The 12588-nt window shown below is 44.6% G+C and overlaps 1 protein-coding gene across 4 annotated transcripts in view; it reads left to right on the top strand.

Annotated features, from left to right (window-relative positions):
• Positions 1–3545: 3545 nt before the first annotated feature.
• GRHL2 (grainyhead like transcription factor 2) overlaps positions 3546–12588 on the top strand; it is a 179940-nt gene continuing 170897 nt past the window's right edge. The window contains exon 1 of one of the 4 annotated variants that reach the window (XM_040494133.1): positions 3546–3893. In XM_040494133.1, the coding sequence (XP_040350067.1) occupies positions 3874–3893 (20 nt within the window). In that variant the 5' untranslated portion in view covers positions 3546–3873. Of the gene's footprint in view, positions 3951–12588 lie in introns of all 4 variants that reach the window. The other 3 variants (XM_040494135.1, XM_040494136.1, XM_040494137.1) reach the window with 3 other exon arrangements.

Below are 12588 nucleotides of genomic sequence, written 5' to 3' on the forward strand. Positions count from 1 at the left end.
CAGGCTCTGAACTGTCAGCACAGAGCCCGACACGGGGCTCAAACTCACGGACCGTCAGATCATGACCTGAGCCGAAGTCGGACGCTTAACCGACCAAGCCACCCAGGCGCCCCTTGGATAATTTTTTAAGTAGCTGCAAATTAAAGATGACAGATGGACTCACACTTGTTTATCTTCATTGTCTCCTAAAAAGGACAGTAAAGGGACATAAAAAATAAATACATGGGAACAAAGGGGATGAAGGAAGGGTCATCTGCAAAAGATATTTCAGTACAATTCTGGGCGACGGCGTGGATGTAACAGTAGGAACCGCTTTAAGAGAACAGCAAAAGCTACACTCGCATGTCTTCCTAGAGGTCAGTACAGAAAAAGCCCAGATTATGCTACTGTGCTTCCGAGTGCCTTGGGTCCAGAGATCAGCAGAGGAAAATGCTGATGAGAGGTCCCAGCATCCCAGAAGTGAGGAAGAGGTGAGAGGCTGGGGCCTGAGTGAATGTGGGCATTTGGAGTTGTTAGGCCTTCAGGTCCCCTGTCCCATTTCTTGCAGCTGGGTGATTACCTCCAGCTGGAGAAACAGCAGAGAGACTTGGACACCAGGCATGAAGAAAGGCAGGAGTAAGGCACCTACAGGAAAGAAAGGAATATGAAAAACTGCATAGTAAGCTGTGACTCACCTGGGCTTCCCCCCCAACCCCGAACTGCTTCCAGAATATTGGCAGCCAGGTGAATGTCACTTCAGGCAAGAGATTGCAGATACTTCTCCAGAGAAACTAAAGAGCTGAAAAGGGAAGAGCCTATAGAATAAACAGCCTCCACCTGATCACCATACAGCACGCCCACTCCTTCCCATCCTCACACATAGTTTCTGGTGGGGTTTTATGACCTCATTCTTAAGTATGAAAGGAGAGTCAACGGTTTGCAACATTTGATGAAAGCCTTCAACGCGGTGAAATTTTAGAATGCTAGAGAACTAAGGAGCATAATTATGACATTTCAAAATATTAGAAACAAAGAGACTATTCTACAAGTTTCTAGAAAGAAAAATTCCTGGCCACAAAGAAATGGGAACCAGGATGCCATTGGAATTTTCAACAGAAACACTGGATATTAGAAGATAAAAGAGCACATTTTTATCAACTTATTAATGAAGAATTTCAACTTAGAATCCTACACTTGTTCAAACTTTCCATCTAAAGTAAGGGTTGAGGGGCGCCTGGGTGGCTCAGTCGGCTGAGCTTCCGACTTGGGCTCAGGTCATGATCTCACAGTCCGTGAGTCCCAGGTCATGGGTTTGAGCCCTGCTTCGGGCTCTTTGCTGACAGCTTGGAGCCTGGAGCCTGCTTCGGATTCTGTGTCTTCCTCTCTCTCTGACCCTCCCCCGTTCATGCTCTGTCTCTCTCTGTCTCAAAAATAAATAAACATTTAAAAAATTAAAAAAAAAATAAAGTATGGGTTGAACACAGCCATTTCAAGTTTTACCTTTTGGACCTTTTCTTGGTTTGTGGCTGGAACATGTGCCATGAAAATGAAGTGGTAACCAAGAAAGAAGGTGTAGGACAGAGAAATGGGGTTTTTGCTCTGGAGATGAAGGAATGTCCCGGGATGACAGCTGACCAGTGGGTCCTGAGAGGAATTCATCTTCTTTGGAGCAGGAGGACAGTGAACTTTTGGAGGAATTTTTTTTTGGGGGGGGAGGGGTGGAAATGGGATTGATCATTTGGAAGATAAATGTGATAGTCATTTGATACGTTGTAGAAAAAATATAAGAACACGTGCATAACAAACTAGGTAAACAGATTAAAGGCTGTATAAGAAAGAAAACAACCACAGTACACTAATTGGCTCTGCTGTGACTGGTATTTGCACAGTCATCAGCTACTTAGTGGCCCTCAACTGTGAGTGAGCTATGTTGGAAGAACAGCGGAAGGGGAGATTCTGGGCTTTGAAAGAGCTAAATCCTTATCTAAAGGCAACAGGTGCACAAAGCACCACATCTAAAATGATAAATCAAAAGACAGCAGTATAAATCACTTAGCAGCAGAGAGGTCAGGGCACCCGGCTGGCTCAGTCGGAAGAGCGTGTGACTCTTGATCTCGGGGGTTGTGAGTTCAAGCCCCACGGTGGGTATAGAGATTACTTAAAATCTTGAAAAAAAAAAAAAAAGAAATGGGGAGGTCAGCAACAAAAGAGACAGCTAAAAGTGGAATGTGAATGCCTCTAGAAAGGAGGTTAAGAAGGTGGGGAAAAGGTAGGTATTGCATTGTCTTAAAATATTACATTATCTTGAAAAAGTGTGTATGCTTATATTGTGGTTAAAAACGAAGAACAAAATTTTGTAATTCACTTGCTGAGCGTGAAACAGGGAACAACCAAACCTTGTCTCATAATGTAATTCTCAGGAAATATGTGACCCATAAAGGTTAAAACAGAAGTTGCGTATCATCTCTGGCAACCTAGTATTAACTTGAAATAAAACAGGATATGCCTTCCATGCCCTCTTTATTTTTACTATTCATATGTATGGACTGGATTTCCTGTCAGGACTTTCACAAATATTTCTTTAGGAACAGTGGTTATAAATTAAACCTTTGGTAATTGGTGTTGTTCCCAAACAGGAGAAACAGCACCACAAAAAAGTCAGTTTCATCCTGAACTGTTTCCATAGCAACCATATTAAGCTGGAAGGATAAAGCACCTTTGTAGTCGCTGCTTCTATTGAATTACAATGTAAATGTTGATGCCTGCCTGGGAACGTCAAATGACAACAGGCTTACAGAAGGGGTTCAGTGGTTGTTTGCAGCTCTGGAATCCCAGACTAGAGTTGCCATCGAAGAGGCAGGCCTGGGCCATCTTGGCGTCTATTCACCCCAAATCTCCTCACCCCATCAAAACCACGCCACTAGCCATCTGCCCAGCTCATGAAAGGATGCTCACCTATGTGAAAATCTGTAATCTACCTGGTATCTTTTACACATCGGGACACGGAAAGTGTTTGCTCTGGATAAGAATGTTAAAAATGCAATTACACAACAGACTCGGCAATCTTTGTGTTTTTTCCCCCCTCGGCGCAGAAAGTAAACTTCAGTCCCTCACTCTTCCGACAATGTCAAAAGTCCTCTTCAAGTGTGTGTTAAAAGCCCTGCGGTTGTGCTGCCCATTTGATTCCGGTTCGGCTGGCCTGGGGTACCTGGGTTCAGCTCTCCTTTAGGCCTTCCGTTCGACCCACAATCCCTAGTGGTGGCAAGTGTTTCTTTTTTTCCCGCCCCCCCCCCCCCCCCCGCCCCCACGCGGCCGGCCTCCGGGAAGAAGGAAAGCGTGGCGTGAAGCCTACTCCTAGCAAATGACCCTCAGCTCCCACGGGCTGCAAACGTGCCGCCGCTCCACTCAGGTAAACTACGGAGTGAGTTACCTGCACTTGGAGAAGGGCCTTACCTGAGCGCGCCTCTGCCAATGGCAGCTCACCTGAGGGAGCTTTGCAGCCAATCACGGCGCAGCTCGTCCCTCGGGCTTGTATCCTTTAGTGAAAGAATTCAGCTCCTTGCGAGAAAGTTACCTGTGGCCGCCCAAGTCCGCCACTTTCCGCTCTGTGGCTGCCCATTGCCACCTTCCAGGAGGACTCCGCGCCGCCCGGCCGCCTCCGAGCTCGGGCCCCATGTGAGGGGCCCCCCCTTATCCCACCTTTCCGGCTAGGTGAGGGCGCGAGCGGGCGAGCGAGCGAGAGTGGTGAGGGGGGACGGAAAAGCAGAATTACCTGTAGCTCTTGTTCTGCCATCTCGGGCGCTCTCACACACCTTCACCTGCACAGACTTGAAAGTCCAGTTTCACCAGAGGCTGAGGCTCCAGGAAAAGGGGAGCGAGTTCATTGGATCAAACATGTCACAAGAGTCGGACAAGTAAGTGGATCACACGCGCCGGCTGCTGCTACTACCACTTTGGGCTGATGGCAACTGGTTTGTTATGTTTTGGTTTTTGTTTTTTAAGTTGCTATTGTTGTTTTTTTTTTTTTTTTCTTTCTTTTTTCTTTTTCTTTTTGGTGTATCCAGACTTCTCCAGATTGTGTTTCTACCCTGGTTAAGGGGAGAAACCCTACAAGAATGTGAATGTTTAATACCCCCTTTGGGCCTTGATAGTCAAAGTGGGTTTTCCTCTTTTCTTCCTCCCTTGCGAATGGTCTCACCTCCCGTCTCCCAGGGCGAATACTTGCATATTGACAGAGGTTTTGGTAGATGAGGGCGGGAGGCCTGTTATTCCCCCCTCTCTTTAGTTGCTCCTGCCGCTTCAGGCTGCTAAGGCCATTTGGAAATTCAGCCGAGTTCCTACGAGGTGTGCAAAGGGCCTGCGAGAAGAGCGGGTCTTGGCCGCTTTTGTGTGCGCGCAACAAAGAGCCTTTATCCTGGCGCAGAAACGGCCATCTTCCCGCACTGGGGCAGGAGAGTGCGTGTGTGCGCGCCCGCGTGTGCGCCCCTGGGCCGGGGCGAGGCGCGGGGTCGCGGGGCTCCAGCCTCCGCCCCGTCCCCCTCCCCCACGCTCCCGCGGTGTTTGGCCGCCTCCCGCAGGTGCGGGAGGACCGGGCCCTACGGAAATGAGGGGAATTGATTTGAGGCCCCGATGTTGCACTTCCGTGGGGCGGGAAAGGCCGCCTGCGACTTGATTCACCCACGTCCGGACGGCGTGTGCACGCCCCTGCGAGCCCCGGGCCCTGGCGCGGCCAGCCGGGCCCTGGCGCTCCACGCCGGCGGCCGCCACCTCTGGGGTGGCTGGCGGGGCAGCGAGGGTCGCGCCGGGCCTTCCTGGGGGGCTCGGAGGGCTCGGGGCGGCGGGGCCCGGCTTCCCGCGCCTCGAAGGCAGGGCGGGCAAGCGCGTCCTTTCCGTCCGGGACGGGAACTCTGGGCTCGCCCGGGATCGGCGGCCTGCGCGGCCCGCGCCGCGGGTAGCCGGGCCCCGGGCCCGGTCCAGTCGCGTCCAGGCGGCCTCCCGCAGGCCTGGCCCCCGCCTCGGGGACGGCTTTGTGCTTAGCAGGGGGAGGTGGGGCCGAGGGCGGGAGCGGGAGGGAGCCGGAGGTGGGTCCCGCGGCCTTTCTGGGGATTAAGTGGCGACACTCCCTTCCCCCTCTCGGGCGCGTCCCTGGCTGGGAACTGGCTGAGTCCTCTTGGAAGTGCCTACGGGCCACCTTGCTGCCTGGTAACTTTGCTCTGGTGTCGTGGCCACCGCAAGGAGACCTTCCTGAGGGTGTCTCCGCCGGGGCCAGGGCGCCGGGACGCCGTCGGACCCTCTCCTGACGTGGCCCGGGGCCAGTCCCAAACTGACGGACCCTGAGTGGGCAACAGGAATGCCCGGAGGACCTGTCCAGAGGTGGAGGGGCGGGCCATCTTCAAAGTAAAGCCGCTGGTAGAGTAGGCTTATCGAACAACACAGGCTGTCATGCTTAAAAATAAAAAATAAGCAAAACCCAAAACAACAACAACAACAAAACCCTGCCAGATATTGGTACCGCTTTACCCAACAACGAAAAGCGGACTGCTGGCTACACAGCGGACGGGAAGAACTGCTGGAAACAAACGCTGGAAGAGGGTAGGAATGGGGGTAGGGATAGGAAGGTGTGTGATTGTAGGAGTGTTGCCCAACCCACCCCCGCCACGTTTTCTCTGTAGCCTCTGAGAAGTCACTACTCGAGCTTGAAAACTCCAGTAGCCAGAAGTCGGAGATGACAGCAGAACTTTTTGGATTGTTTTGATCTTCGTGTCAAAAAATGGTTGCAAGTCGGAAAAGACTTACTGCAGTTCCTTAATTAAATCACACGATTAACATTTGGTTGCACTGCTTAGTTGTGTATTACAACATGACTCAAAATGAGTTCCTAATGAAAACGGGTCGATGTTTCTTTTGCCCTGTTAGACCTAGCGCCAAGAAACGATGTATTTAGTATTGAGAAAAGTTCAGCACAATGCATTACTTAATTTTTATGGGTAATAACTATTTGGGGTTACTTATATTTAAGGAAAATAGCTTTTATCTAATCCTAGTTTCCAAGACATAATTTTGTAGCCTGGGAAAAGTAATACTAGTAAGAAGGATGCCCATAAAAAACTGCTGCAGCCCAATTGCTTCTCTTTGCCTGGGCTATTGAGAAATTGCTTGAAATTAATAAACGATCCTTGGGATCAATTTTGGGAACTATAGCCTTTGTTTTCTTAATGTCCTCCTCTAGCGGAGGACCGGCAGGGCTGGGTCCCGGATTCGCTGGCCTGAAGTTTATGCCTTTGTGTGTGTGTTAGTTACGTGGGGTCGGGGTGTGGGCGCTAAGAAAAAGGACAGAAGAGAGAGTTACTGGGGCTTCCTGCTACAGCAAGCAGAGTCCTGGAGCCTGAGCTTTATCGGCTTCATGGGAAAACCACCTAGGAGGCATGTTTTCTAGAAGTAACCCAAAAGAATACACACAGGATATTTTCCCATAAACCCCATCAAAGTGTAGGTAATCTTTTGGTTAGCAGAGGAAGATGATTCCAGTTAGCAAGTCTGAACTGAAGTAGCATCATCTTTTTTATGGTTGTGGACTTTTCAGATTGAAACGTTCTGCTTTTTATGTCCTGTAATGTTGATGCTATCACTAATTAAAACAAAGTATTTTTAGGACAGCTTGTCTTTGTACATATTTGAAGATTCTCTGTTCCCTCTTAAATTTTATGAAGATTTATGATCTTTGTCAACAAGCTTGTGTATTCTAGCAAGGCAATGATAGATTTAGAAACTTTTTTTGCTGCCAAAACATACAAAATATATTGAGGATACAATATTATATATATATGTATATAATTTTGATATCCACAGGTATTTTTCATTACACAAATGTTTTCTGATTACCAGCTATTTGCAACACATTCAGATAGGCATTATAAGAGAATAAAAAGATGTATAAAGGTGAGCCACGTCCTCCAGGGGCTTACACTCTCGTGGAAGGTGAGACGTGAGCAGACATAATTGTAATTAAGGCAATACCTGGTAAGTGCCTAAAAAAATCACAAAGAAAATATAATAATGTATTATCAGATCATGGTATATCAATCCTCCTTCCAACTCACCTCGTTTTTGTCTAGGACAATTACTTTTAGGCATTCAATGTGGTTTAAGGAGTCTGGCCATTATTCCAGAAAAGAAACAGAAATTGCTCAAAGTTATAGATATCTCATGTGGTATAAACTTTCAAGTAATGGGATAAAACATTTTAATTAATTTTTTACTCTTTAGTTTTATACATGCATGTTTGTTTCCATTTGGCTATATAAAATGTATTTTAAGATCATAAACATTAAGTAATCATATCTTCCTCAAACCACTAAAAACCATTCATTTATTTGACAAATGTACCTTGAGTGCCAGGCATTGATCCTGGCATTGAGACCCACTAGTGAATAGAACAGAGTCCTTGCCCTCATGATGCTTACATTCTAGAGGGGGGAAAAACAGACCATCAATCAAGAAGGAATACATAACAAAATAGAGGTTGATAAGTGATATGAAGGAAAGCAAAGCAGACCGAAGAGATTAAGAATAATGGGAGTTATTTTATATAAGGTGGTCAGGGATGGCCTCTCGGATGAGATGCACTGGAGATACCTGGGTCAAGAGTACAGGTCCATGGAAGAGCAAGTGCAAAGGCCCTGAGGTAGGAGAGTCCTTGGCATATTCAGAAAGGAGCCCGTAAATCAGAGAGGTAGAGAGATAATGGTAATAAAGTAAACTAACAATTCTCTCCTTCATAGTCCAGATATCTGTATATTTAAAAATAGGCAATTATAAATGGTTCTGGCAATGGAGAGGTGAGTAAATGATAAGCTAATAGCATCAGCCTTATCTCTTTCCCCAAGTAGCACCAGTTTAATGGTTAAGCTCTAGTGTTCTCTTCCCTACAATGGATTAAATTCTATATACTCCTTAATTTAGAGATGAATAAGTTCACATATCCTAGAAGATTCCTGGAAACTGGAACAGAAGAAGAGGGACCAAAGACAGCTGGTGCTTGCCCTCTCACCCTGCTTTCCTGCCTTCCTCTTGCCCTAGTCCAGTGCAAACTTGTATCCTTTAGGAAACAACATTTATCCACTGTGTTTGGAAGTGAGACACTCCAGTCTGCTTTGGTTAGCTTGGTAGCTTCAATGAAGTAAACTAATATACAGGCAAAATTAACATATTGAAAAATAAGAAAACGCTAGACAATAAGATAAGAATTTGGATTGACTTAAAAAAAAGTTAAATTACATGTGTGCCTAATAAATACACTATTGTCTTTATGTATATTGTGTTTAATAATAGAAATCTCTGAGAAATCCTTTAAATCATTGCTTTCCAAACTCATCTGATTACAAAAATATCACCTGAGGCATTTGGTAAAGCTACAGATTGCTAGGTCCCACCCCCTAGCTATGGAATCAGAGGGGCCAGGGCATCTGAATTTAAAAATTGTCCCAGGTATATTTTATGTACATTTATGATAGTGTCAGTGAAATAATGCTTTAAGTGAGTACTCAACATTACTTTAATAAATTCAGTATGTGTATGTATATATTTCAGTATATATATATATACACATATATATGCATATATACACACACATATATATATACACACACACATATATACACACACACATACACACACACACACACACACACACACACACTCAGGTGTATATCCACTGTGTCAGTGAAATGAAACCTGGGAGCTTTATTTTACATTCTTTGAGCTACCCTGTTTAAGCAACTTCTGATACAGTTTCAGTTTGGTTTAAGAATTCTTTGGCCCCTTGTCAATTTTGTTTGCTTTCGTTGTTTTGCTGAACTGCCCCTTCTGGAAGAATGGGATCCTTTTGACAGGCCATATATTTCCAGAGCTGCTGAGGACCTCATTTTGAGTGATGTCACCCATGTGGGTCTCTGCCAGGTTTGTAGCTAAGTGTCAAGCTCAGATTTTAGGCTGGAGCCTACTCACCAGGGAGTTAGGTTAGAGTTAGAAGGTCAACCTTGACCTTCTGCACTTTCACATTAGAACCTGAAACTAGTGCACCTTTTTCTAGGGATAGGCATTGAATTTAGAATCTATTCGGTAGCACAAGGTCAAAGATAACAAGTTCGAATCTGATGTTGTTCCTGGTGAAATGATTTAATGGGATGATGGTTGCAGTTTCATTTCTAGGGCTAAGGGTAGCTTTAAGTATTACCTGATAACATGGTAGTATACTGTCTATTGTCCTGTAAATAGGTCCTGTTTTAAACTGACCACCAGGATCAGGCCACCCAAATGGGCCCAGTGCCCTCTGGTTCAAGGAGGATTAGAGTAAGTGCTGGAGCAGTTGATGAAGCACTGTATCTAGCAATTTCTATTAGACTGTGCAGTCAAAAGGAGAATTTAAACAAGTAGTCAGCTAAGTCCAACATACATAGGCGCATTTAAATAATAATAGTAACCTAAGAAGTATTTGTTTGAAATCTATAGATAATTTTACAAAGATTATTATTTTGATGTTAGGTTTTTAAATCTACTTAAAATTTTTTTAATATTTATTTACTTATTAATTTTTTTTTTTTTTTGAGAGAGAGACAGAGAGACAGAGAGATAGAGTGCAAACAGAGGAGGGACAGAGAGAGAGGGAGACACAGAATCCAAAAGCAGGCTCCAGGCTCTGAGCTGTCAGCACAGAGCCTGAAGCGGGGCTCAAACCCATGACCTGGGAGATCATGACCTGAACTGAAGTCAGTTGCTCAACCGACTGAGCCACCCAGGTGCCCCTAAATCTACTTTTTAGAAAGGCTTAGGTAGCTCAAGCAAATGCTTTGGTTCCTCTTTGTGACTTTGATATAACTGGGCATACATTTCTGGTTAAAAATGAACAGTTGGGATAAAGAGTATTTTCCCTCTTACTTCCTCCTCCCTAGTCTGAGCCAAACATGTACCCCTTCCTTCCCTCCCTTCCTTCCTTTCTTCCTTAATCTGTCTGCTGATACTGCTTTCTTGATTGTTTTTTTCCTCTTATAGTACTTGGTGGAAATGGACACATGTATAGCTTCTATGCATTGAGATACATGTGAATCTGATTTTAGGTACTATTTTAGTCAGTGAACTTTACTGCATTCTCTTAGCATTCACATGGAGCATAGCATCCCAACCTTGTACCTGAGCCAAGAGTTAAGAAGATGGTAGTAGGAATGATGTTGCCTTATTTAAGTCAACTAAGTTTAACCTTGGAAAATGTTTACTTTTGAGTTATTCTTAGCATAAGAGAAACCTTATCCTAAGTCACTTAGAGTCTCCACTCATGATCCCTGGCTTCATATCAGGGTGTGGACCTTCTCTTCCTTTTCAAAAGGGATTCAAGGATTCCTGCTCTATTATAACAACTAAGTCTAAGCTAAAATTGAGTAGTGATTGGTTTGGCAAACTTGTTCAGGAAAAATTCCTTAGCAAGCAGCAACAGGTTGAATAGGAATTTTTAGTTTGGCCCAGGAGGACTAGTGGTTGCTCAGTAACAACAACATGTACCTGGGAGTCCCTCAGACAGCTTCACAAGTCTTCAAATTGAGGCCCCCAAAGTTTGGGTTAACCTTCTTCTCCACCTGGCCTGCATATTTCCATCCTTTAGAGAAGTCCCAGCTCCTTGGTTCAAATCTGTGTATCCATCCATCCGTCCATCCATCCATCCATCACTAGGAAATTATATTTTATGCTGTAAGTCTTTTAATGGTAAATAGTAAAAAGGACTGGACTAAAATGGATTAAATGGGATAGAAACAAGAAAGTATCTATCTCTTTGAGGATCTACCTCCCAACCCCCCCCCCCCCCCACCCATTTTTAGTAGGAAGAGGATCAAACAGTGTTTAACTTGATGTGTTTTGGTGACTACCAGGATTAAAGTAACATTATTTCTAAAAACAGCATGTTTAGAATTGCTATATACAACACCATACAAGTACTCATTTTTAGAGTTCTTTGGAGACTCCTGGAAAAGCTGGTACATTTCAGGGGATTTCAATGTACATTTCAACAATAAGTAGGGTTATGGAGATTGTTTATGCATTTGAATGGGCATTCAGTGGAAAGCAATCGCTGCAGGGATGAAGAGCCTTATTTTACTTTGTAATGAACATGGCAATGAACTTTGTGGGGAGCACTTTTAAAGTGATCTGACTTCACATTCACTCGCAAGGAAATGCTTCCTTTACAAGTGTGAATGCAGACACCCTCCCGAGTAGAAAAAGACAGCAAGATTTGCTTGCTGTTTCTCTTTACTTTGGTGCCGGCCTTTCATCTGAACGCTGGATGTACAAGTATAGCTTACCCCCCCTTCCGGCCCCCACCCCTTGCCACAGTCTTTTTTTTTTTTTAAGGTCTCTGAATTCAGACTGGAGTTTTAGAAAAGACAAGTGCAGTAAACGCAGTAAAGAGAGGAAGAGAAAGAGAGCAGGAAGAAACTGTTCTTTAGTCACTGTTAGAGTTGCCAGCATTTTCTTAGTAGGAGGAAAGTTGCTGCGCTACCTGGCTGAGGTTTACTGTGGGATGGCGTGTGGCTATTTATCCTTCTGGGGAATTGATACTGACTTTAACCTGAAGCCTGGAATCCTAGAGCTAGGGAGGGCTGTAGAAATCACATAGGGCATGTGAGTACCCAAGATAGGATTTGGAGCTAAAAGTTTGGTGTAAGAAGTAAAGTGCCATACACTCTTAATTCTGTGTTGCATGTTGAGGTTGTAAATATGGGTTGAAAATTGGACATTTTGATTAATTTGAAAAAAAATACGCTGGCTTTTTGGGGGAGATTGGGAACAGGGGAGGCATTGCCTATTTACTTTTTAAAATAGGAACATGAATACATGAAATGCCTGTTTAAGGTTCTGATAGTATTAGTGTGAGTTAGAATGGACTTTCCTTCCCACACTCACCCCAAATCATTGTTTTTAGTTCTCAGTTCAGTGAGCCCCATAAAATAACTGCTTTCTGTACTTCTTGTATCTAACTTTTCGAAGAAGCACAAGGAACAAAGGTAGCTCTTTTTTGCCTCTTTCCTGAATTGCCAATAAGATAATTAACATAAGATCCGAGAACTCTTTTTTCATTATTTTTCATCTGTAAAATAAAATTGAAATAAATGAGCTCTGAGGATAATACCTGCTGCAAAATTCTGAGTCTCAGTTTTCTCCCTGCGGAGGGTTCTGGGCTGGTGGCGACTCACAGAAACTGTAAAGGGTGTTAGCAAGATAGGAAAGTACTGGGCACAATGGGACTTGCTTCCACTCCGAAACCACCCTCACCCCTTTAGCAGAATAAAAGGTGGTCTGACTAAGATGACAAAGACATCCGGCAGGTGGGAGAAATTCAGAGGGACACATGGAATTCAGATGGGCAGGTAGGAAGTAAAATCAATGGTTTACCTAGAGGAGCCCCGCACAGCTTCGCTAGAATGATAGACAAAAGGTACAAGAAAATCAGATAAAAAGAGCTGGTAGGTACTCTGAGAACTCTTTCCAGAGAGAGTCTAGGAAGTGGGTTACCCTGGGCAGGTTTGAGTGAGAATGAGGCAATATCAGAACAGATGGAAC

The sequence above is a fragment of the Herpailurus yagouaroundi genome, unplaced genomic scaffold (genome assembly GCF_014898765.1).
Source record: "Herpailurus yagouaroundi ecotype Mexico unplaced genomic scaffold, PumYag 186, whole genome shotgun sequence".
Lineage (NCBI taxonomy): Eukaryota > Metazoa > Chordata > Mammalia > Carnivora > Felidae > Herpailurus > Herpailurus yagouaroundi.